This window comes from Corylus avellana, chromosome 1 (assembly GCF_965113065.1).
Source record: "Corylus avellana chromosome 1, dhCorAvel1.hap1.2, whole genome shotgun sequence".
In the NCBI taxonomy this organism is placed as follows: domain Eukaryota; kingdom Viridiplantae; phylum Streptophyta; class Magnoliopsida; order Fagales; family Betulaceae; genus Corylus; species Corylus avellana.
Window position 1 is genome coordinate 46,964,848 of NC_142490.1, and position 26,780 is coordinate 46,991,627.

Below are 26,780 nucleotides of genomic sequence, written 5' to 3' on the forward strand. Positions count from 1 at the left end.
TACAAAAGCAGTTAAGTGTTTAGCAAAATCGCAATTTGGCCTTTAAAAGTGCAATTTAGCTTTTAAAATTATACATTTTCAAAAAAGCATCTCATTACTTGCGATTTAAAAATGCATATTTTCTGTGTTTTCAAATCACAGTTTTTTCAATCCCAAACAACCAACTTTTTGCTATTTGGTTTAAATCGCATTTTTTGTCTATTAAATCGCAATGCTAAACACACCATTATTTGATTGCGTTAAATGTTGAGTGAAAATTTTTGTTTTATTTTTTATTCATAAAAAAGATTTTGTTTATTTTTCTTTGTACTTTTTTTCGAATGTTCATAATTATGAGTTTTATTTGTATTGAAAACATCAACAATATTAGAGATTCATGCTAGCTTTCTATTCATGTTTTGATTAGGTAGAACTCAAGTTTTCCTCTTGCAATTTTGTTTTTCTTTAAATTTTTTCATTTTAAACTACTTCTATGGGAACAAAGATTTTAACAAGTTATTATTCATATGAATTAAACTAAAGTTAAGGGTAATATGTTTAATTCATTTGAATGTTTTATGTGATTTATTTTTCATTTGTATGATTTTTGGAAGTGATTTTTATACTTTTGAGAGCAAAAAAAAAAAAAAAGAAGTAAAAACTTATTTGATTATTGTGTAGAAAATGAACATAAACACTTAAAAACATCAAAGAGATAATTAAGCATTGAACCTAACATAAGTAGATTTATTTGATTGCATTAAATAAATGTACAATAAAAACATGTTTTTTTAACTTATAATAATGAAAAGTACAATTATAATACTTTTTAAATTTTGTAACTAAATTAGAGAAATGATTGATATCAATAATTTGCCCACTCTTCCATATTCTCCAATAAATATTTCAATAGATCAATCATTAGATTTGCAGAATTGGTGTCCACATATCTAATGGTTGATTTGTAAAATAAATCCACAAATCTAAGTACTTAGAGCATTCACATCCGGCTCAGTAAAAATTTAGTTAAATTTAGTCAAAATATCATTTTTTTTCCTTTTTTTTTTTTCTTTCTATTTTAACTATCAACTTTTTAAAATACCTACATCCGGCTTAGCATTTTAACTATCAACTTTTAATATTTCATTAAAAATATTTTATTTTTATTATTTTTTTATTCTTATGTAGTTCTATGAGGGAGGAGAGAGAAGTTTAAATGATTTTTAATTAGAGGAGAGGTAATGAAATGATTTTTTTATTAATAAAATTATACATTGTTGAGCTACAATACGCTCAACAAAGCTGTTGAGCATTGTAGCTCGTTAGCAAACTCTTGGCTAGTTTGCTGAGCTAGATGGAGAGTGATTTTAACACAATGGCTCAATAAAATAGTAAAAATGCTATTTTGTTAAGCCGGATGTGAATGCTATAAGTCCACAAATCTAATAGTTGATTTAAAAATATAAAAAAAAAATATTGACACCAATCATAATGAAGAATCATGCGTATTGCACGGATTATGGGCTAGTTGATTGTAATTTGTTGCAAAAAAAAAAAAAAATGTTGTTGCCACATAAAAATTGTCGCACGTTTCCACTAGACTGTCCGTACACTTTCAAACAAAAATTAAACTACCATCTCATTGTTAATTTCCCCCCAAACTAGCAATTGTGTCAATATTCTCTCCCTCATGACAAAAATATCATTCATAATTTTTTTTTTTTTTTTTAAAAAAAAATCTTAAAATTATAGATTCCCATCATAATTTACAATGATTGCTAATTAGTTAAACTATCAAAAAATGTCAATGTCCTTCCAATGCCCAAAAAGGGTTTTTTTTTTTTTGTTAAGAATATTAGAAATTTTAAGAGAATCAAACGATATTAATGTATATCTTTATTATTTATTTACCATAATTTGGAGCCTTAATTAAATAATATTGACTATATGGAGGTTCATTCAAAAGAGTAGAAATATCAGGCCAAATATGTCGAGAGAATTGCGAAGAAACTAGGAATTATTTTATTCATTTAGATTACTATATAGACTATAGTCCAGGTCCATATGTAAACAGTCCAAATCCATATTTCTTTCAACACGATACATTTGGAAAATTAAATTGCTCCTTCGCTCCTACGTTTATTTCTCCGACGTACATCTCCCCAAGAGAGCATCATGGGATTCTGCACGTGCAACCAAGGAAAACATATTAGTTAATTAAAAGAACTCATCAAGAATAAATATAGATACTCTAATCAAGTGCAAACTAAGAGGGAGGAAGAGAGATTACTTGCTGCAGTCCACATCGGGGTCAATGGGTACAGGAACATCGATTTTGCAAAGATCGGGAATTTGTTTAGCCTTCTCAGGCTTAACACCCATATCTTTTCCAGCCTTTTTGAAACATTCACACAGAACCTTGCGTACCTCAGGGGTGGTAGCCTGTTTCAGCACATTTTGTGCACCTAGGCAACAAGCAGCAGGGGGCGACGCTGGGCCAGAACCCACCAAGAACGACTGGCACGGCAACAAACTTGTTAAAGCATCCGTGCATGATATGTCATTCGAAGGCCTCCCACTTGCATTTAGAACCAAAAACATCAACCCGAAGGCCAATACAGCACAACCCATCATTTTGTTCTCCATTAATTCTCTTTTGAAAGATTAATTTCGCTGCAAATATGAAATGAGCATGGTTTGGAGTATAAGTTCAAGCTCTATTTATAGAGCCCTGCCATGAGTACCCTTAATAACTATCATTAAAGTGAAGTTAATAAGCAATTCACTTCTAGGGTGGAAAAAGAAGAAAGAAAGTTAATTCATTGCCTTGTATATATGTTAAAAACAAAACTACAAAACCAAGTTTCTACGTACCTTCTTTATAAGAAAGTCATGGTCTGTAAAGAATAATGATAACCCAACTTCTCATCTGTACACATTTGAATTTATCTCATAGATTAGTAGTAAGTTTAAATGTATAGATTAGATGTAAAGTTCAAACTTGTAATTTCCGTTATATTGATTGATTATTATAAAGAGATAATTCAGTCGAGTAAGGCAGAACAACATTTCAGTCACTTCGTAGTTTATTACACTGTCAAAGTACTGTATAAAATATTTAATACCAAAATTATATATCTTTGAACCCTTTTAAGGTTATATGTGATTTCAAAGCTTTTTTCTATGTAAAATGTTTTTAGAAAATATTTTATGCAATTTTTTTTTGGTATGAAATTTCTATGAAATTTGGCCTAAGTGAGAGAGGTTGTGGGGTCCTCAGGCCATGGTACGTAGATGAGCTCAACACCCTAAGCTGCATGGGGTCGGTGAACCCCGCAGCCTGCTTTTCATTTCGAGTTCTCACATCATTATTTGCCTCATTTAGAATATTAATAATGTTTGAATTTCTTTTCAACATGGATCCTTAGAAAAATTTAAAAACTCTTAAGTTGGAGTTCCTCCTCCTTTCCACCTCTTTCCCCAACTTTGTCCCAGTTCATGCTTTGCTAGGGTAATGGTGCATGGCATTGCATGCAAGTCATGGAACTTACCCTTGTGATTGATCCACATGCGTGAGAGACTCTAATTTAAACGGCTACACATAGTTTTATTTACAATCTAACAAAGTTTCATTTAAAATCTAACATAGTATCATTTTAAGCTATATTTAATATCTTCCCAATATATTAATATAGCTTGAATTATTTTTATTCTGAGGTGTTTTCGCTGCTGGAGCTGCTCTAACTGAATTGCTATCTGTAGCTGCTCTAACATTGCTATCTTTGCTGGGTTCAATCCTTTACTATTAGGATCTCTAGAGCTTATGGTGGAGTTGATTTGCAATGTCAATAAGGATATCCGCAAATCTATCTCCTATATAAATAAGTTCTACCCTAATAGTTCTCAACAACTTGGTGACAAATGCCGTAATACATTAAAAGACAATATTCTTTCAACAGTGTTACGAATTAATACCCTCTCTAAGAGCACTAGCAGCAAACTTCCTATAGTCTATTCTCTTATCTATGTTTAGGGAAAATCTAAAAAAAAACCACAAAAAATCACCCACATCAAAAGCCCTAAATATAACCAACATCAAAGGGCATCTACCGTGTTTCCCAATGCATCATTAAATTATAAAAAATTGATTCTCTCTCCTCTCTACTCTCTCATTGGTTGCAATGGTAAAAAGAAATAATATTTAATTCATATAAAAAAAAATAAAGGAATCTAATGTAAAATATTTTTTTTATAAGAAATAAAAATGTAGTTTTATTCTCTAAATTAAGGGAAAATGGTTAGAAAGCTGCTGCTAATGCTCTAAAAGAGAACGGTGATCAATATTCATTGAAGAAAGTGGCCGATGCATAGGCCGACAAGTTCAACAAGCTCATAACTAAGATGTATGGAGACTTATTTTCTATTATAGAGTCCAAAACTCCTGATCTTAGAGAGGTTGTAGAAGGGCAGTTCAAGAATCTGGCTTACAAAGAGCATGGACCGAGTATCTGATGTGTTGTATGTGCTCGGATTTATGACGTGAACCAATAGATTTATGACTAGCGTGAGGGAGAGCTGATTGATAGACCATTGATAGGGAGAGTCATATCCGTATTGAAAAATATGGATCGGATCTTAAATATTTTGATTAAAACATGCTTAAACAAGCTCATCCCGTGGCTTCTGCCTTTGAAAACTTCTGGCATTTCGTGTTCTTTCTCCTCACGCGCGTCCAAGCAAAACCCAAGTCCTTTTCCTCCCACCCAAGTCCAAGCAAAACCCAATATATATTTCTCTCAATTTCTCAATGGGAAAGAGCTTCCGTTGGAGTTGAGGAGTAGGATCAAAATGAGAGCCTCGGCATGACAACTTAGGATTTGTAGCATTACGGATAGGTTGAATCTGTTGTGGTTTCTTTAAGAATATTGTAGCGAATGGTTTTATTTTTTTGGTCTCTCAATCTTTGGTGATGAGTAATTTGTAATCAGATGAAACATGGTGAAGGAGAAAATGAGAAAAAATGATTGAAATTGCATTTATTTAGAGGGAGACACAGAACTATATTGGGTTGTGCCCTTTTTCTTTTTTTATTTTTATTTTTATTTTATTTTTTAACTTTCTCAATATTCTTTTATATATATATATATATATATATATATATATCACATCAATCACTTTTTATTACTATTTAAATTTTAAAAGAATAATGAAAAAACAATTTTTTTTTTATCACATACTAAAAATTTAAAATTTTTATCTACTTTATTTCTTCCAAGCTAATCTCTCTCTCAAACCAAGCTCGGTTCCATTAATAAAAATCATCTCCTCTTGAAAGAAGCCGAAGGGAGAGAAAGAGAAAAAAGAGTTCAATTCCACATATATAATTTTTATTACAGCCATGTCTGCCTTCATTATACTACAAAATACGTACAGTACTTTGTAGCAACTTCTTTAATTATTTTCATTGCCTCTTAAAAATTAAACATAAAACTAAATATTTAATCCAATTTGATTATTATTGCTGTCCACATATCCCTTTAAACTACCATCTCATTGTCAATATCCTCGGATCCCCCATCATGACAAAAATATAATTCATAATTTTTTTTAAAAAATTCTTAAAATTATAGTCCTTGTATTGAGTAGCCATAGATTCCCACCATAATTTACAATGACAGCTAATTAGCTAAACTATCAAAAAAATGTCAACATCCTTCCAATGCCAAAAAAGTTATATATATATATTAAAAATTTTAAGAGAATCAAACGATATTAATGCATTTTTTTATTATTTATTTACCATAATTTGGAACCTTAATTAATTAAAGAATATTGACTATATTGAGGTTTATTCAAAAGAGTACGTAGAAAGAACAATATCAGGCCGAATATGTAGAGAGAATTGCAAAGAAACTAGGAATTATTTTATTGATCATTTAGATTACTATATGGATCGACTATAGTCCAGGTCCATACGTAAACAGTCCAAATCCATATTTCTTTCAACACGATAATTTTTTGGAAAATTAAATTGCTCCTTCTCTCCCAAGTTTATTTCACTGACGTACATCTCCGTATGAGAGCATCATTGGATTCTGCACGTACAACCAAGGAAAACATATTAGTTAATTAAAAGAACTCATCAAGAATAAATATAGATACTCTAATCAAGTGCAAACTAAGAGGGAGGGAGAGAGAGAGATTACTTGCTGCAGTCCACATCAGGGTCAATGGGTACAGGAACGTCGATTTTGCAGAGATCGGGAATTTGTTTAGCTTTCTCAGGCTTAACACCCATATCTTTTCCAGCCTTTTTGAAACACTCACACAGAACCTTGCGTGATTCAGGAGTGGTAGCCTGATTCAGCACATTTTGTGCACCTAGGCAACAAGCAGCAGTGGGCGACGCTGGGCCAGAACCCACCAAGAATGACTGGCACGGCAACAAACTTATTAAAGCACTCATGCATGATATGTCATTGGAAGGCCTCCCACTTGCATTTAGGACCAAAAACATCAACCCGAAGGCCAATACAGCACAACCCATCATTTTGTTCTCCATTAATTCTCTTTTGAAAGATTAATAATCGTTTCTTTTCTGCAAATATGAAATGAGCATGGTTTGGAGTATAAGTTCAAGCTCTATTTATAGAGCCCTGCCATGAGTACCCTTAATAACTATCATTAAAGTGAAGTTAATAAGCAATTCACTTCTAAGGTAAAAAAAGAAGAAAGAAAGTTAATAAGTTAATTCATTGCCTTGTATATCACTACAAAAAAAACAAGGTTTAGTGACGCTTGGAATAGAGGCGCTTTAATAAAACATCCCCTTATAGGGATGTTTTACTGTGTAAACGACACAAAATAAAATTAGCAACGCCTGCCCAAAAACACGTCCCCTTAATTTGGGACATTCCAATAGGGCATGCCCCAATTTAGTTAATTAAGGGCGCTTGGTTGGCAAGCGCCCTTAATTCTGGACACCTGCTATCCAGGCGTACCTAATTAAGTGCGCTTGGCTGGCAAGCGCCCCAAATTAAGGGTGCTTGGCTGGCAAGCGCCCTTAATTTGGGACACCTGCTATCCAGGCGCCCTTAATTAAAGACGACTATCAGCTAGGCGCCCTTAATTAAGTGTGCCTGGCTGTCAAGCGCCTCTAATTAAGGGCGCCTGGCTGGCAAGCGCCCTTAATTCGGGATGCCTGCTATCCAGGCGTCCTTAATTAGCGGCGCTTGCCAGCTAGGCGCCCTTAATTAAGTGCGCCTGGTTGGCAAGCGCCCTTAATTAAGTGCGTCTGGCTAGCAAGCGCCCTTAATTCGGGATGCCTACTATCTAGGCGCCCTTAATTCGGGGCGCCTGCCAGCTAGGCACCCTTAATTAAGTGTGTCTAGTTGGCAAGCGCCCCTAATTAAGGGTGTTTGGCTGGCAAACGCTCTTAATTTGGGACGCCTGCTATCCAATCGCCCTTAATTAGGGGCGCCTGCTAGCTAGGCGCCCTTAATTAGGAGTGTCTGCCAGCTAGGCGCCCTTAATTAAGTGCGCCTGGCAGGCAAGCACACTTAATTAGGGGCGCTAGCCAGCCATACGCCCTTAATTAAGGGCGCCTACCAGCTAGTCGCCCTTAATTAAGGGTGCTTGGCTGGCAAGCGCCCTTAATTAGGGGTGTTTGCCAGCCAGGCGCACTTAAATAAGGGTGCCTGGATAGCAAGCGCACCAAAATTATTTTTGTTAGTGCGCGAGCTTAATTTTCCTAGCTCTCGCCTAATACTTTCCCCTTCAATATTTTCCCTCTCCCTGTACAGTGTCTTTAATTCAAATAAATCTTATGAAATTTTTTGTTAATTCTAACCCAACGCCCACCCACTCACCACCGAATCCCTACCTATGAACTAGTCACACGTACGTGATGGCCAGTTGATCCCGTCCGACTAAACAACCTTGACCAACGGAATGTGGGTTTTGGTACCGAAAGGATATAGTTTAATTTGATGGCCGTGGTCGTAATGTAAAGTTAGTAGTTGATGGAGGTATATGATAATCGAGTGGTCGCAATTCATTGGGCGGAAATGATAATTACCCATAAAATTTACAAATTAATTTTTTATTTTTTATTTTTATTTTATTTTTAATTTTTAAATATGGGTTGGTTGCCGGTTGGTAGCCACCCCCTTTGGGGGAAGGGGTGGCCAAGGAGCCACCCTGGTGTCTATTTCTATCCGGCCACCCCCTCCCCCGCCCTCATTTTTTTTAATATTAAAAATAATTTATATATTTAATATATTTATTTACTTTTAAATAAGAATGACATGTATCATCATTCTATTGGTGATGACGTGATACACTAAGGGCATCTCAAGCAGTGTAGCTAAAATTGAGATATTAGCTATACATTTAGCTATTTTTGCCATTTTTTTTGCTCCAACAGAATAACTTCATATTAGCTATTATACCTTAACTAATACAGTGAATAGTTTCATATTGCTATTCACTGTAGCACACTAGATTGTTGAATATATATAATATTATTTCCACATTATTTTATCTCTCTTCTCTCTCTCCCTCAACGTTTCTCTCTCTTCTCTCTTCTCTCCCCCCTCAACGTTTCTCTCTCTTCTCTGTTCATGAATTTATGACACAAATTCAAATATTTTGAATCACTAAAAACTTCCTAAAAAAAATTGCAGAGCTGGCCTTGGGGGGTTTGGGTTGAGAGGGAATAGCTGGTCATGGGAGGTTTGGGTTTGGGTTGAGAGGGAAGAGTGAGAGAGAGAGAGAGAGAGAGAGAGAGAGTCTAGAGAGAAAAGTGAAAAAAATAAAATAAATAAAGATTAAAAATATAAATTTTTTTAAAAAAATAGAGAATGATATAAAGAATCTATTGGAGTTGGTATTAAAAATTGAGTATAGCTAAAATAGAGAATTGTGCTTTTTGACTAGGTAGAATACCTCTTACTGCTGTAGATGCTCTAATGGAATCCGTTAGCTATTTTGACAGAATTTAATTAATTACAAGAATTAAATTATTATTGTGGCCTATCCCGATAATTTTTGAATTAGTATTATTTTTGTTTTTATATCACATAGATGAATTTTTAATTTAGACAACCACATTAACTGATTTTGCATTTATATATTTTTTAGTTTAAGTCTCTTTTAAATGTTTTTTAATTTTTAGTATTTACTTTTTATTTTTATAAATAAATTTATAAGCTAGTGTTTTCTAATTTTAATAAATTTATAAGTGTTTTTAAATTTTAATACATTTATATTTTTTTGTTTTTGTGAGCGGGAACATAATTATGATTCCTCAGCTCCCGCTCTCCCTCAATATATATTTTTCCTAACCTCTCCCCGCGCGCCCCGCCAGTCCCCCCCCCTCTCTCTGCATCAGGATAGATATATATATATATATACGTGATATATATTTTCAATCCCTAGCCTCTCCCCTCTCCCTCAATATATATCGCTTCATATCTCTCTCTACTGCGCCAGTCTCCAAATCTCAATCTCGATTTTCCTATCTCTCTCCGGCGCCCAGTGACCCGCACGGTTGGCCAACCCACCGGCCTTCTTCTCCAGTCGAAACCAGCCGGCCTCTCTCTACGTTCCTGTACTGGTGAGTCTCTCTCTGTCTCTGTCTCTGTTTTTCTTTGATTCTGTTGTCTCTTTAAGTTGTTAATTTGGGATTCTAATAGTTAGATTTTTGATTTATTATGATTTTTAGGAGAATTAGGGATTTTAAATTCAGCAAAGTTTTCTCTGCTTTTAGGGTGTAGTTGGTTTATTCGGTTAAGTATAAGTTCAAGTTGCTGGTCATCACAAGTTTCCAACACTTTCTGTACAACATAGTTTGCAAACTGATCTTTCATCATCGCCTAGAAAAGAAGAATGGGTCAGAAAAGTTCACGTAACCATGAAACCAGGGTGAAAAAACATTAGCAAATGAACTACCTTGCAGACACAGAGAACGGCCAAAAACTGTACAGTTAGGAAACCTTATGAACTGCTGATCTAAAAATTTAAATACCCAATTCACTTGAAAAAAAAATTAGGCATAACTACAAGAACACTTGAGATGAAGCTTTGGTGATGCCAAGAGACAAACACTATATTTACAGAAACCTTCAATAATCTAAGGTTCACAATTCCAATTGGCATGTTCGGCCCCATAAATCAGAAAATATCTGTTGAAATACAGGGGTATCCCAAACTAACAATGTACACCATGGAATAATGAGAGGCGTGGAAGGGCAGGGTTCTGATACTGACCTATTCTATTTAAAAGAATAATAAGAGAGATAGGATGGGGTTCTGATACCAGCCTATTCTATTTCAAATATTAATACGAGAGCTTTATTTAAAAGAACTTAATTCACCTTGACAAATATATGTAACAAAAAGCTTGAACAGGCTTTGTCATATTTAATGATAGGTAGGACTTGGACAATTAACAAACCTGAAGGGGCTCATTTTCATCAGTGGAACCAAGCATCTCATTAACCAGGGCCTGGCGTTCTGTTGGAGTTCCAAAACTTAAACATTTTTCTATAACATTGGAGGCAAACTTCTGCTGGCTCATCTGAACTATCTGACCAGTTAATTTAGTTGCTTTTGTAATTGATGTAGGATGCATTCATTACAAGGGTCAATCATGTTTGAATCTTTTAGCTTTTCTATCCTAAAAGATCCTTATATCTTACTGAATGGGCTGAGAACAGTTTATGAATGATTTATTTAGTTATTAAGTATAATGCAGCCTCTATGTTATCTATAGTTGCTATACTAACTAAAGCCCTGTAAATCCTAACGATTTTGGTTTTTTATTTCTCACTCTGTATTCCAAATATTTGTTGCTTGTGTTTGCATTTGGTTCTTCGTTGATTATATATGTTTTGCATTTGGCAATTTATGCCATGCAAGTGCTTTTTGAGCTGGAATTTATTCTTATGGCCAATGAAAGTGTGCAAGTCTGCTCATTGTTCAATAGATTTTCTTTTGCTTATTTCTTTAGATTTTATTTTATTTTATTGTGCGCAAGCCTTCTTTCATTTTAAGCTGAAAAACATATATGTACATGCAAATCACAATAATTCTGAACATGTACTGGTAGGTTGGTTTTTGCAGAACTTCTTTTAAAATTGTCTTTGTTATATGTTTGAATTGGTTTTGTATTATTCAATATTGCTTTCTCTGCATTATTGATTAACTCAAGTATTTGTGCTGTGATGTAGGGTGTATGCTTAGATATATTTATTTATTCCTCAAGTTTTATGATATTGAGCTGCATTGCCTAGGTATGTGATCTTTACATGTCATTAGCTGAAATAAAGTTCTTTATGATAACCGAATCATGTGCTATATTCATGACATATCATGTTTGACAATGATATTGCATACGTTTGGGAGTTTCTTGTTAATAGCTTTTATATAAGTATTGGTACTGATCATTGCACTTTTTAGTGTAATTGTTTTTCTCATACTTAAATAGTTGCCTTATTTGACTTTCAGATTCTCATCCTTATATATCTTTCATTCCATCTATTGAAACAACATTATTTGAAATCTTTGGAACCATGGATTAAGTTGGTCTTTAGACATCGCTTGGCCATTAACAGGGGTGGACCTACACTTACAACACTTGGGGGGTCCTTGGCAAGCCCAAAGAATATCAAATTCCTTATAAGAGTGCTATTTTTTATGTTAGGGCCCCGGCAATATGACTTTATGTCCCTGGCAATATGACTTTTTTTTCCCTTTCCTTTCTATTCTAATATTATGTCAATTTTATTTGTTTATTTAAAAAAAAGGGGGAACTTCACTTACCCCCCTCTACTTTCGCGCTTTTTGCAGACACTCCCCCATTGTTTAAAACTTCTCACTTTGGTGTATCCAACTTTCGTTTCCATTCACTTTGCCCCTTTCGTTAGGATTTTCTGTTAAATCCTAACGGAAAAGGTGGAAAATTACAATCGTGCCCTTATTTTTTATTAAAAAATAATTTTTTTTTTAAAAAAAATTTAGGGGTAGAAAGGTCAAAAGTTAGCGGTAGGGGGGTATTTGAAAGGAAACGAAAGTTTGATGCACCAAAGTAAGAGGTTTTGAACAATAGGGGGTGTCTGCAAAAAGCACGAAAGTATAGGGGGGGTAAGTGAAGTTTCCCCTAAAAAAAAAAACTAAAAATGTTCCTCTAATAAAAAAAATTTAATACCTCGATCTATCATTATAACTTATAAATCTTTTATAATGTAGTCACGCTATGGACAAGAGTTGGATGGCAAAGTTTAGGGGTTCCGTTGAGTATATGAATGGAGCCAAATCATTTGTAGAATTTGCAGTTAGCAAGTCTACAAATAAGGAGTACATAATCTTCCCATGTAAGAAGTGTAAATTCAACAAGAGTCTTAGTCCAGAGTTGGTTTACACACATTTAACTGATGGAACAGGAATTATACCTGGTTACACCGAATGGGTGCTCCATGGAGAAAGGATGTGTGATCTTGTTACTCAAAGAGAACCAACAGTTAAAGGATCTTCTTCAACCCCCGTACCTGACGAGTCGAGAACTATGAATGCCATGCTCCGTGATGTTTTTGGCATGCACCCGTCAATAACAGACGAATTTACTGGTCACATGGAAGCGCAACCTAATGTTGTAGAGTCAGTGCAGGATGCAGTTGATGATGAGAGTGCGAGAAAATACTACAACTTGCGTATGGAATCAGAAAAGCCACTACATGATAAAACCAAACATAGCAAGCTAGGTGCTATTATACATCTATATAATTTAAAGTGTATGGGTGGAATTAGTAACACTATATTCACATCGTTGCTTGAGTTCATCAATCAGTTGCTTCCGACGGATGGTGAAGCCTTGCCAAAAAATACATATGAGGCCAAAAAGTTTTTGAGGGACTTGGGTCTTGGATATGAGAAGATTTTAGCTTGTCGAAATAATTGTATGTTATTTTGGAAGGATACTGAGCATTTAGATTTGTGTACAAAATGTGGATTATCAAAGTGGAAGGACGATATTAGAGATGGGCAATCTCGACCATCTAAAAGACGGCCCATTAAGGTGTTGCGATGGTTTCCACTAATACCACGCTTGCAAAGGTTGTTTATGTCGCAGCACACCGCTATCCATATGAGATGGCACGCTGATGGGCGCACAAAAGACTGAGTGTTGAGGCATCCGGCGGACGGTGAAGCATGGAAGTCATTTGATGAGAAATACCCAGAATTTGCATCAGATCCACGCAATGTAAGGCTTGGACTAACATCAGATGGATTTAATCCATTCGGTAACATGAACTCAACCCACAGGGATCAATAAATTGGGCAACTGACGACGCTTATGCCAAGGTCATGGAGAATGCAAAATATACTGGTCGTTTACGAGGAATGGGACCTGGGCATCTACCAGTCAAAAGCAGCACACATGCAAATAAATCATCGATCTCAGCTGCACAAGTCCCCGCATTACTTGAGCGCATAAATGAACAAAAGCAACAGATTTCCAAACAAAACGAACAGATTGCCATGTTAACATCTGCCTATGTCGACGTCAAGAAATTTATGGAAAATTGTTTTGCGAGCCAAAGAACGAGCAACATAAACATGTGTACTCCACATGACACCGAGTGTCCCGGTGTTGTGAGAGCAGGATCATCAGTCGGTAATCGACCGGGTAATTAATTAACCTTAATTACATTATATTAGTTATATTTACATTTTCATGATTAAAAATGTTACTAAAGAACATATATATGATTGCATAATATACATTTGCATTTATTTATATATAGGTGAGAATGAATTAACAAATGAAGATGAGCATGCAGCTGATGCAGAAGGCGACCATTGTGGATCATCACAAAGTATGTGTAGTAGATCTTCATATCTTAGTCACTTGTAATATAATCTAATTATATATAGGTTTGCACTTTTAAAATAGTTAGATATAGGTTTGTAATTTAATTTTTTTTTTTTTGTTTTATCATTTACAGGTAATCGTTAAGTGACGTACGTATACTTGACCTTTTAGGTTGGGTATGTATTTGACACCAAATGCTAAGCGAACTCGTTGATATATTTTATTTCATATGCAATATACAATTTTTGTACACTCTTTTAAGAGGTGGTACACTTTATGTTTATGATATCGTTTTGGATATTTTATTTCATATGTATGGTACAATTTTTGTTAACTCTTTAAGATGTGGTACACTTTGTGTTTATAATATCATCATTTTGAATTTAGATGTCTTATGAGATACAAGATTGTATATATGGATTAGATATGTATTGTGAGATATATATATATATAAGATTGTATGAGATTGATGAATGGAGAAAATATTTATGGATTAATCTAATATTTATGGAGAAAATACGCAATACAATATTGTATTGCGTATTGTATATCAGGAGAAAATAAAAAATATATATGGATTGCATGGGAAAAATATTTTTTCTATATATTAATTATTGGATGCGTTTCGCACCATGCAAGCGCTCCCATATAGAAACAGGGGCGCTTTACACGCAAGCGCCCCTTTTTATGAAAGGGGGCACTTGCACACCTGAGCGCCCCCTTTTTAGAATGAGGGCGCTTCCTAGGCAAGCGCCCCCTTTTAAAAAAGGAGGCGCTTCCTAGGCAATCGATCCCTTTTAAAAAAGGGGGCGCTTGCCTAGGAAGCGCCTTCATTTTCAAAAGGGGGCGCTTGATTAGGAAGTGCCCCTTTTTTTAAATGGGGGCGCTTACCTGGCAAGCGCCCCCTTTTTTAGGAAGTGCCCCTATTTAAAAAAGGGGGCACTTGCCTAGGAAGTGCCCTCATTTAAAAAAGGGGGCGCTTGCCTAGGAAGCGCCACCTTTTTGAAATGGGGGCGTTTTTCAACAAAGCGCCCCCTTTTTTAAAAGGGGGCGTTTTTCACCACTAAGCGCCCCCTTTTAAAAAAGGGGGCGCTTTATTCCAAACGTCCCCTTTTTAAGGCGCTTTTTAGTAAAAAAACGTCTCAAACTTAAATTCTAGTCGCCATAAAAACCGACGTGTCCCAAGTGTCTCTAATCAAGCGTTGCGAAATCAATAGGGACGGTTTTTTGGCCAAAAATGCCCCAAATAACCATGTCGCTAAACCTTGTTTTTTTTGTAGTGTATATATATGTTAAAAACAAAACTACAAAACCAATTAAGTTTCTACCTTCCATCTTATAACAAAGGATAATGATAACCCAACTTCTCATTTGTACACATTTGAATTTATCTCATAGATTAGTAGTAAGTTTAAATGTACTCTTGTAATTTCCGTTATATTGATTACTATAAAGAGATACAGCCTATCACTCAGTCGAGTAAGGTAGAACAACATTTCAATCACTTTATTTTTTGAATTGTTGGAGGGGGTATTTAGCGATGTATAATTGAGTAGTTTCCTTTCCTATTGCACCTTTTCACTTACGGTAGAAAAATATTTGTCAAATTTGTCCCAGTTCATGCTTTGCTAGGGTAATGGAGCATGGCATTGCATGCAAGTCATGGAACTTACCCTTGTGATTGATCCACATGCATGAGAGACTCTAATTTAAACGGCTACACATAGTTTTATTTACAATCTAACAAAGTTTCATTTAAAATCTAACATAGTATCATTTTAAGCTATATTTAATATCTTCCCAATATATTAATATAGCTTGAATTATTATTATTGTGAGTTGTTTTCGCTGTTGGAGCTACACTAACTAAATTGCTATCTGTAGCTGCTCTTACATTGCTATCATTGCTGGGTTCAATCCTTTACTATTAGGCTCTCTAGAGCTTCTGAAGGCTCACTCTAGAGCTTCTGGTGGAGTTGATTTGCAATGTAATTATGGATATCTGCAAATCTATCTTCTATATAAATAAGTTCTACCCTAATAGTTCTCAACATCCTGGTGACGAATGCTGTAGTACATTAAAAGACAATATTCTTTCAACAGTGGTACCAATTAATACCCTCTCTAAGATCACTAGTAGTAGACTCCCTATAGTTCATTCTCTACTCTATGTTTAGGAAAAATCTCAAAAAAAAAAAAAAAAAAAACCACAAAAAATCACCCACATCAGAAGCCTTAAATATAACAACATCAAAGGGCATCTACAGTGTTTCCCAATCACTACAAAAAAATTGCTATTTTCTGACGTGGCAAACAGTACATAATTTTTGCCATGTCAGAAAATATTTTTTGACTTGCTAAAAAATAGCACGGCAGAAATTTCTGACGTGCTAAATATTGCGTGTCATTAAAAAAAAAAAAAAAAAAAAAGCCGAAATTTTGAAAATTTTCCCTTTTCTTATTTTCCCTCCACTTTTTTCCTCTTTTTATTCTTCCCTCCTCATTTATTTTTCCCACACTCTCTCTCTCTCTCTCTCCTCTCCCTTCTCTCCACGGCAAATCGAAGAAATTAGGCAGAAGAAGGAGAACAAAAAGAAAAGGAGAAGAGAAGAAGAAAAAGAAAGGGAGAAGATCGAGAAGAAGAAGAGAAGCTGCAGAAGAAAAAGAAAGGGAGAAGAGAAGAAGAAGAAAAAAAAAAAAAAAAAAAAACAGGAGAAGAGAAGAAGAAGAAGATCGAAGAAGAAGAAGAGCATGGACGTGCACCATCTCTGCACCATGGTGTGCAGAGATCGATCTCTGCACCATGGTGCAGCTGTGTTGAGAAACACAGATCTGCACGGCAGCGTGAGGGAGCTACGGTGCAGAGAAATTCCCAAAAAAAAAATAATAAATTAAATTAATAAATTTTTAATTCAAAAAAAAATTCCAGAAAATTTTTTTAAAAAAAAAAAAAGAAAAAAAAATTTATTTAATTTTTTAATTTTATGATGCGCGTCAGAACTACCACATCAGAAAATTTTCTGACTTGTGAGACAGTAGAACGTTAGAAAATTCTGACGTTCTACCCACTGACACGTCAGAAATTTTTTTTTCCTTTCACCTATGCTTTTGACAATCAACTCGCGTCAGAAACGCCAGTAAGAAAAAAATTGTTTTTTTTGTAGTGAATGCATTATTAAATTATAAAAAAATTGATTCTCTCTCCTCTCTAATTAGTTGCAACGATAAAAAGAAATAGTATTTAATTTATATAGGAAAAAATAAGAGAATCTATTATAAAGTGTTTTTTTATAGGGAAAAAAAAGTAGTTTTATTTCTTAAATTGAGGAAAAATAGTTGGGAAGCTACAAGTGCTCTAAAAGAGGACGATGATCAATATTCACTGAAGAAAGTGGCCGATGCATAGGGCAAGTTCAACAAGCTCATAAGTAAGATGTATGGAGACTTATTTTCTATTATAGATCGAGACTAAACCTCCTCTTAGAGAGGTTGTAGAAGGTCTGTTCAAGAATCTGGCTTACAAAGAGCATGGACCGAATATCTGATGTGTTGTATGTGCTCGGATTTATGACGTGAACCAATAGATTTATGACGAGCGTAAGGTAGAGCTGATTGATGGACCATTGATAGGGAGAGTCATATCCGTATTCAAAAATATGGATCGGATTTTAAATATTTTGATTAAAACATGCTTAAACAAGCTCATCCCGTGGCTTCTGCCTTTGAAAACTTCTGGCATTTCGTGTTCTTTCTCCTCACGCGCGTCCAAGCAAAACCCAAGTCCTTTTCCTCCCACCCAAGTCCAAGCAAAACCCAATATATATTTCTCTCAATTTCTCAATGGGAAAGAGCTTCCGGTGGAGTTGAGGAGTAGGATCAAAATGAGAGCCTCGGCATGACAACTTAGGATTTGTAGCATTACGGATAGGTTGAATCTGTTGTGGTTTCTTTAAGAATATTGTAGCGAATGGTTTTATTTTTTTGGTCTCTCAATCTTTGGTGATGAGTAATTTGTAATCAGATGAAACATGGTGAAGGAGAAAATGAGAAAAAATGATTGAAATTGCATTTATTTAGAGGGAGACACAGAACTATATTGGGTTGTGCCCTTTTTTTTTTTTTTTTTTTTTTAACTTTCTCAATATTCTTTTATATATATATATATATCACATCAATCACTTTTTATTACTATTTAAATTTTAAAAGAATAATTAAAACACAAAATTTTTTTTTCACATACTAAAAATTTAAAATTTTTATCTACTTTATTTCTTCCAAGCTAATCTCTCTCTCAAACCAAGCTCGGTTCCATTAATAAAAATCATCTCCTCTTGAAAGAAGCCGAAGGGAGAGAGAGAGAAAAAAGAGTTCAATTCCACATATATAATTTTTATTACAGCCATGTCTGCCTTCATTATACTACAAAATACGTACAGTACTTTGTAGCAACTTCTTTAATTATTTTCATTGCCTCTTAAAAATTAAACATAAAACTAAATATTTAATCCAATTTGATTATTATTGCTGTCCACATATCCCTTTAAACTACCATCTCATTGTCAATATCCTCGGATCCCCCATCATGACAAAAATATAATTCATAATTTTTTTAAAAAAATTCTTAAAATTATAGTCCTTGTATTGAGTAGCCATAGATTCCCACCATAATTTACAATGACAGCTAATTAGCTAAACTATCAAAAAAATGTCAATATCCTTCCAATGCCAAAAAAGTTATATATATATATTAAAAATTTTAAGAGAATCAAACGATATTAATGCATTTTTTTATTGTTTATTTACCATAATTTGGAGCCTTAATTAATTAAAGAATATTGACTATATTGAGGTTTATTCAAAAGAGTACGTAGAAAGAACAATATCAGGCCGAATATGTAGAGAGAATTGCAAAGAAACTAGGAATTATTTTATTGATCATTTAGATTACTATAAGGATCGACTATAGTCCAGGTCCATACGTAAACGGTCCAAATCCATATTTCTTTCAACACGATAATTTTTTGGAAAATTAAATTGCTCCTTCTTTCCCAAGTTTATTTCACTGACGTACATCTCCGTATGAGAGCATCATTGGATTCTGCACGTACAACCAAGGAAAACATATTAGTTAATTAAAAGAACTCATCAAGAATAAATATAGATACTCTAATCAAGTGCAAACTAAGAGGGAGGGAGAGAGAGAGATTACTTGCTGCAGTCCACATCAGGGTCAATGGGTACAGGAACGTCGATTTTGCAGAGATCGGGAATTTGTTTAGCTTTCTCAGGCTTAACACCCATATCTTTTCCAGCCTTTTTGAAACACTCACACAGAACCTTGCGTGATTCAGGAGTGGTAGCCTGATTCAGCACATTTTGTGCACCTAGGCAACAAGCAGCAGTGGGCGACGCTGGGCCAGAACCCACCAAGAATGACTGGCACGGCAACAAACTTATTAAAGCACTCATGCATGATATGTCATTGGAAGGCCTCCCACTTGCATTTAGGACCAAAAACATCAACCCGAAGGCCAATACAGCACAACCCATCATTTTGTTCTCCATTGATTCTCTTTTGAAAGATTAATAATCGTTTCTTTTCTGCAAATATGAAATGAGCATGGTTTGGAGTATAAGTTCAAGCTCTATTTATAGAGCCCTGCCATGAGTACCCTTAATAACTATCATTAAAGTGAAGTTAATAAGCAATTCACTTCTAAGGTAAAAAAAGAAGAAAGAAAGTTAATAAGTTAATTCATTGCCTTGTATATATATATGTTAAAAACAAAACTACAAAACCAATTAAGTTTCTACCTTCCATCTTATAACAAAGGATAATGATAACCCAACTTCTCATTTGTACACATTTGAATTTATCTCATAGATTAGTAGTAAGTTTAAATGTACTCTTGTAATTTCCGTTATATTGATTACTATAAAGAGATACAGCCTATCACTCGGTGGAGTAAGGTAGAACAACATTTCAATCACTTTATTTTTTGAATTGTTGGAGGGGGTATTTAGCGATGTATAATTGAGTAGTTTCCTTTCCTATTGTGCCTTTTCACTTACGGTAGAAAAATATTTGTGTACTAATTAAGCAACGGAAAACATTTTTCATAGTATTTTTAGGATCTCTCAATCAATTAAACTGATGAAAAATAATGGTTTTTTCCATTAATATTTTCAACTCAAAATATTTTCCTTATAAATTAATCATCTTACATTGAAACAAACGAAACATAAGTGATCATCTAGAGCTTTTTAATATTTGATTTCTTCTTTCTTCTTTTTTGTTTTAAAAAAATAAGTTATATATAATTATTTGCATAGAAAAAGAAGTTATTCATCATGATTTAGGTTTTTAGAGGGTTTGCTTCTTTTTATTTATTTATTTTTTTCTTTCTTTTGAGGGTGTGGGGGAGGGATTAGAATCACCAAGAATTAGACTACTATCCGAATTTCTATGAAATTTGGGCAACCTAAGCGAGAGAGGTTGTGAGGTCCTCTTGCCATGGTAGATGGACTCAACATAGACCCTAAGTTACATGGGCCGGGTCGGTGCATCCCGCAACCTACTCTCTATTTCGAGTTCTCACATCATCATTTTTCCACTTCTAAAATATTATTAATGTTTGAATTCTTTTTTCAACATGGATCCTTAGAAAAAATTTAAAAACTTTAAGTTGGAGTTCCTCCTCCTTTCCACCTCTTTCCCCAACTTTTTCCCAGTTCTTGCTTTGCTAGGGTAATGGGGCATGGCACTGCATACAAGAAAAGCTTTTTATCACTGACTTTTTCATTATTGTTGGTGCATGCATGATACACCTCTAACTACTAGTTAAAGAAACTTAAGCAGACTCTAGAATTTAGTTTCTTTATTTGTATTTTTATGTGAAGTTTGAACTATGGAAATCACCTGTTATTATTGTTGTGGTGTGCTGAATTTAATTCGTGACAACAATTAATATGTTTATTTGTGTTTCGTTTGCTCCTTAATTAATGCAATAAGGCATTTTACTGATCTTTGCTAGCCGTACATTTTTTGGCTTAATTTTCCATTGGTTTATTGCAATTCTGCCCCGCAATGAATACCTCAACCATGCGTCTTACGCCGTGTGGGTAATGAAAGAGTACAGAGCGGTCCAATCGTGGACACAGCTGTATGATATTTTTGTTGGGACTCATGGTAAGGTGATAGGCTTTACCAAGAGTGGTGAAGTTCTGGTCAGCAAGGGGGAAACTTGGTTTCTTTCGGCTTTATTTGCTTGCAGCTGGTTGTAGTAAAGTAACGGTGAACTGAAACCAAAAATGGTTTTGACCAGTGGTAACAGCTACCATGTTCAGAGTTCTACTGCGTCTCATGCATTCTTACTTTTTATATGGAAGTGCATTCAAAAGAGTAGAAAGAACAATATCGGGCCAAATATGTCGAAATCATTGCAAAGAAACTAGGAATTATTTTATTAATTTAGATTACTATTTTTCATTAATATGTAAAGCTAAGACAGCGAAAACAGTCCAGCTCCATTTTTTTTTTCAACACGATACATTTGGAAAATTAAATTGCTCCTTTCCCAAGTTTATTTCACTCACGTACATCTCCCCATAAGAGCATCATTGGATTCTGCACGTGCAGCCAAGGAAAACATATTAGTTAATTAAAATAACTCATCAAGAATATACATATATATCTTCGATCAAGTGCAAATTGATTAGAAAAAAAGAAAAAAAAAATCAAGTGCAAACTAAGGAGGAAGGGAGAGAGAGATTACTTGCTGCAGTCTACATCGGGATCAATGGGTACAGGAACGTCGATTTTGCAGAGATCGGGAATTTGTTTAACTTTTTCAGGCTTAACACCCATATCTTTTCCAGACTTTTTGAAACACTCACACAGAGCCTTGCGTGCTTCAGGGGTGGTAGCCTGTTTCACCACATTTTGTGCACCTAGACAGCAGGCAGCAGTGGGCGACGCTGGGTCAGAACCCACCAAGAACGGCTGGCACGGTATCAAAGTTGTTATAGCATCCTTGCATGATATGTCATTGGAAGGGCTCCCACTTGCATTTAGGACCAAAAACATCAACCCGAAGGCCCATACAGCACAACCCATCATTTTCTTCTCCATTAATTCTCTTTTGAACTATATAAAGATTAATTGTTGCTTTTCTGCAAATATGAAATGAGCATGCTTTGGAGTATAAGTTCAAGCTCTATTTATTGAGCCCTGCCATGAGCGCCCTTAATAACTATCATTAAAGTGGTGGAATTAATGAACTTCACTTCTAGGGGCAAAAAAGAACAAAGAAAGTTAATTCATTGCCCTCTATGTTAAATGCTTGAAAAAAAAATATATATATATATATATATATATGAAGGGCCACCAACCCATTAATTGAGTTCTCCTTATAAATTACATTTTTTTTTTAAAAAAAAAAATGTGAGGGTTGTTGCTCCATTTAAGGGTACTTTTGAGAATTTATGTGGAAGAAGTACTAGTTGGTCATGAATATTCAGCCTTCTTCTAACCACTGTGACACGGCAGGACTGATGTAATTAATTAATTATATACTTCTTAATTGTTGTGCTAAAGTACTTTATAAATTATGATACTCTCTAGTTCATTTAAACCGGATAATTTATAATCAGTTATATTAGAGGTATTTTTATTTTTTTACTTTTTGAGAGGACAAAAACCATTTAATTGCTGCATTAAAGTTAGACTTTAATAGGATTGCAAGAACATTGATTTAGTTTAGATTTATCTAAACCAACACGGAACCTACACAATCAACTAACAATCACACTACCCAAGCGCTCTCTCTACTAGGGTTCCATCTCTAGCAGAGAGCGCCGCTCTCCTCCCCTCATCCTTTGCTGCCTCCCCTTCCCCTCCCCCCCCTCCCCCCCTCCCCTTGCCTATTTTTCTTGTGAGTTAGTATATTTACCTGATAGTCCTTAGCTCCTTAGCCAGTGTTTTTTCCCTTCTTCTCTGCCTCTTTCCCATCCTTTGTCCCTTGTTTTTTTTTTTTTTTTTTTTTTTTTTTTTTTAATTTTTTTTTTTAGGCTCTTGGATCGGTTTGCTCAGAGCCTGATCTACTGTCACGTCGTCGTACGCCCCATCACCAGGTTCTTCGGCTCTGTCTGGGTCCAACACCACCTACCGCGGCTGTGTCCTCGTGTTCCGACCAGTTTTCACTCGGCAACCTTCCTTTCCAACGTAGCTTTTGCTTTGGGGGTTTTTGTTTTTTTGATTTTTTACATGTAATCTTTCTAATTCTTGTCTTGTTGTTTTCTTTTCTAGTTTTTTTCCTGTTCGTTCTTCTGCCTGTATTTCTTGCTGCTTGTAATAAGGCTTTGTCCTCTCTCTTGATCTGCTCGCTTGGTGTTATGTGGGATATCTACTTTTGGTCCTGACCCTTGGGTGTTGGATGTAAACGGTATCTTGGCTTTCGAGTCGAGGAGGAAGAGTTTCGGCATGGGGGTTTTCTGCTCTCAGGGCCGAGGAATAAGAGCTACCTATGCATTGGATTGAATCTGTCTGGAGCAGATCTGTTGTTAAAACTGAAGACTAGTCATGAGTTAGCGAATGTTGATGTCATTGATAGGTCTTGATTGTTAGATTATAATGTTTGTATCTTTGACATCTGTAACCTCGTAGCTTCGGCTATGATTGCTTCAAAACTTTTTGTTCTGTTTGTAAGAGCTTTTGCTCACGATCTTTTCATCAATGAATAAGTATAAAATGTTTCCCCTAAAAAAAAAAATAGAAAAAAAAAATGTTTTGATTTTTCTTAGTAATATGAGAGAGTGGTAAGAGTATTAAATGGTCAAATTTATTATTTATTATAACCGAAAGGCTAGAGGCTTTAGTAGAATGCCAATGGATTTCCTCACTATATATCCAGGACTACTTGCTGGTGCCAATGGGATGGAATGAATCGCTGAAATATACTTTTATGAGTTTATCTTGGGAGTGCCAAAGTGCTAATGTAACAAGAGCTGTGGCAGGACGGGCTCGATATATTTTGAGGCATAAGGTGAAAAGTTTAAGTGGAGTATTTTTTTTTATATTTAAATATTAATTAAATAATATTAATATTATATTTTTATTTAAAAATTATTATTCTTGCTTTTTGAGATGCAAAATTACTAATTAGGTTTTTTAATATGACCAATCCATTTAATCGTTCTTGTGATATTGTTGGTCTTAGCTAGGTAAGATTTCATCAAGAGAGTCTCTTTTATCAGAATATAGAGTAAAACTCAATTTTACAGTTTTTAATAAAAATTTGACATTTCCATGGACTTTTTCATTTGTTCTAACCTTACGTGCGTGCTCTCCACTAGTATTAGCTTGTATTTTAACGTTTCTTCTTCTAATTAACCTAATCTCTCTATCAAGCCATCGTCTTTCTTCCAAGCTAATCTCTCTCTCAAACCAAGCTCGGTTCCATTAATAAAAATCATGTCTTTTCTTAAAAGAAGCCAAAGGGAGAGAAAGAGAAAAAAGAGTTCAATTCCACACATATAATTTTTATTACAGCAATGTCTGCCTTCATTAGACTACAAAACACGCACAGTACTTTATAGCAACTTCTTTATTTCATTGCCTCTTAAAAATTAAACATAAAACGAAATATTTAATCCAATTTGATTATTATTGCTGTCCACATATCCCCTTTAAACTACCATCTCCCCTCAAAATAGCAATTGTGTCAATATCCTACCCCCTCATGACAAAAATATAATTCATAATTTTTTTTTTTTTTAAAAAAAATCTTAAAATTATAGCCCTTCTGTTGAGCAGTCATAGATTCCCATCATAATTTACAATGAAAGCGAATTAGCTAAACTATCAAAAAAATGTCAATATCTTTCCAATGCCAAAAAAGTTAATATATATATATTAAAAATTTTAAGAGAATCAAACAATATTAATGCATTTTTTTATTATTTATTTACCATAATTTAGAGCCTTAATTAATTAAAGAATATTGACTATATTGAGGTTCATTCAAAAGAGTAGAAAGAACAATATCAGGCCGAATATGTAGAGAGAATTGCAAAGAAACTAGGAATTATTTTATTGATCATTTAGATTACTATATAGACTATAGTCCATGTCCATATGTAAACAGTCCAAATCCATATTTCTTTCAACACGATACATTTGGAATATTAAATTGCTCCTTCTCTCCCAAGTTTATTTCACCGACGTCGTACATCTCCCCATGAGAGCATCATTGGATTCTGCACGTCGAACCAAGGAAAACATATTAATTAGTTAATTAAAAGATTAAAGCATCAAGAATATTATACATATCTTCAAGTGCATGCAAACTAAGAGGGAGGGAGACAGATCGAGATTACTTGCTGCAGTCCACATCGGGGTCAATGGGTACAGGAACATCGATTTTGCAGAGATCGGGAATTTGTTTAGCTTTCTCAGGCTTAACACCCATATCTTTTCCAGCCTTTTTGAAACACTCACACAGAACCTTGCGTGTTTCAGGGGTGGTAGCCTGTTTCAGCACATTTTGTGCACCTAGGCAACAAGCAACAGTGGGCGACGCTGGGCCAGAACCCACCAAGAATGATTGGCACGGCAACAAACTTGTTAAAGCATCCATGCATGATATGTCATTCGAAGGCCTCCCACTTGCATTTAGGACCAAAAACATCAACCCGAAGGCCAATACAGCACAACCCATCATTTTGTTCTCCATTAATTCTCTTTTGAAAGATCAATAATCGTTTCTTTTCTGCAAATATGAAATGAACATGGTTTGGAGTATAAGTTCACGCTCTATTTATAGAGCCCTTCCATGAGTACCCTTAATGACTATCATTAAAGTAAAGTTAATAAGCAATTCACTTCTAGGGTAAAAAAAGAAGAAAGAAAGTTAATTCATTGCCTTGTATATATGTTAAAAACAAAACTACAAAACCAAGTTTCTACGTACTTTCCATTTTATAACAAAGTCGCGGTCTGTAAAGGATAATGATAACCCAACTTCTCATCTGTACGTATTTGAATTTATCTCATAGATTAGTAGTAAGTTTAAATGTATAGATTAGATGTAAAGTTCAAACATGTAATTTCCGTTATATTATAAAGAGATAACTCAGTCGAGGAGTAAGGCTTAACAACATTTCAATCACTTTGTAGTTTATTACATTGTCAAAGTACTGTATAAATATTTAATACCAAAATTATCTTTGAACCCTTTTAAGGTTATATGTGATTTCAAAGCTTTTTTCTATGTAAAATGTTTTTAGAAAATATTTTATACAATTTTTTTTTTTTTTTTTTGGTATGAAATTTCTATGAAATTTGGCCTAAGCGAGAGAGGTTGTGGGGTCCTCTGGCTGTGGTAAATGAGCTCAACACCCTAAGCTGCATGGGGTCGGTCATCGATGCACCCCGCAGCCTGCTTTGTATTTCAAGTTCTCACATCATTATTTGCCACATTTAGAATATTAATAATGTTTGAATTTCTTTTCAACATGGATCCTTAGAAAAAATTAAAAACTCTCAAGTTGGAGTTCCTCCTCCTTGTCACCTCTTTCCCCAACTTTGTCCCAGCTCTTGCTTTGCTAGGGTAATGGTGCATGGCGCGCACTACATGCAAGTCATGGAACTTACCCTTGTGATTGATGCACATGTATGAGAGACTCTAATTTAAATGGCTACACATAGTTTTATTTACAGTCTAACAAAGTTTCATTTTAAGCTATATTTAATATCTTCCCAATATATTAATATAGCTTGAATTATAATTATTGTGAGGCTTTATATAAATATATATGTATTTGTGTGTTTGTATGTGTGCTAATTCATGGTCCACGCTCCATAAGACAAGAAACACAGACAAACGAGAGAGAGAGAGAGAGAGGAGAGAAAGAGAGATCTTTCCTTGAA

General features: G+C 34.6%; 3 protein-coding genes and 3 pseudogenes across 3 annotated transcripts; 1 reads left to right on the forward strand and 5 right to left on the reverse strand.

Moving 5' to 3' along the window:
- Positions 1 to 1,980: 1,980 nt before the first annotated feature.
- Positions 1,981 to 2,642, reverse strand: LOC132173030 (non-specific lipid-transfer protein P3-like). Its single transcript, XM_059584592.1, has 2 exons — positions 2,270 to 2,642; positions 1,981 to 2,162 (listed from the first exon to the last, which is right to left on the reverse strand). The coding sequence occupies exons 1-2, from the start codon at positions 2,623 to 2,625 to the stop codon at positions 2,153 to 2,155; spliced, it is 366 nt and encodes a 121-aa protein (XP_059440575.1). The 5' UTR covers positions 2,626 to 2,642; the 3' UTR covers positions 1,981 to 2,152.
- Positions 2,643 to 6,181: 3,539 nt separating this feature from the next.
- On the reverse strand, positions 6,182 to 6,579 carry LOC148589965 (non-specific lipid-transfer protein A pseudogene; annotated as a pseudogene).
- Positions 6,580 to 12,235: 5,656 nt separating this feature from the next.
- LOC132167953 (uncharacterized) lies at positions 12,236 to 13,159 on the forward strand. The gene has a single exon (XM_059579009.1). The coding sequence runs from the start codon at positions 12,236 to 12,238 to the stop codon at positions 13,157 to 13,159; it is 924 nt and encodes a 307-aa protein (XP_059434992.1).
- A 5,898-nt stretch (positions 13,160 to 19,057) lies between these two features.
- On the reverse strand, positions 19,058 to 19,417 carry LOC148589966 (non-specific lipid-transfer protein A pseudogene; annotated as a pseudogene).
- Positions 19,418 to 21,623: 2,206 nt separating this feature from the next.
- On the reverse strand, positions 21,624 to 22,046 carry LOC132173098 (non-specific lipid-transfer protein-like). The gene has a single exon (XM_088512406.1). The coding sequence runs from the start codon at positions 21,981 to 21,983 to the stop codon at positions 21,624 to 21,626; it is 360 nt and encodes a 119-aa protein (XP_088368532.1). The 5' UTR covers positions 21,984 to 22,046.
- Positions 22,047 to 25,224: 3,178 nt separating this feature from the next.
- LOC132168416 (non-specific lipid-transfer protein AP10 pseudogene) lies at positions 25,225 to 25,617 on the reverse strand (annotated as a pseudogene).
- Positions 25,618 to 26,780: the final 1,163 nt, after the last annotated feature.

What these genes read in the sequence shown, in the direction of transcription:
- LOC132173030 (XM_059584592.1), bottom strand. Translation starts at nt 2,625, where the DNA reads ATGGAGAACAAAATGATGGGTTGTGCTGTATTGGCCTTCGGGTTGATG.
- LOC132167953 (XM_059579009.1), top strand. Translation starts at nt 12,236, where the DNA reads ATGGACAAGAGTTGGATGGCAAAGTTTAGGGGTTCCGTTGAGTATATG.
- LOC132173098 (XM_088512406.1), bottom strand. Translation starts at nt 21,983, where the DNA reads ATGGAGAAGAAAATGATGGGTTGTGCTGTATGGGCCTTCGGGTTGATG.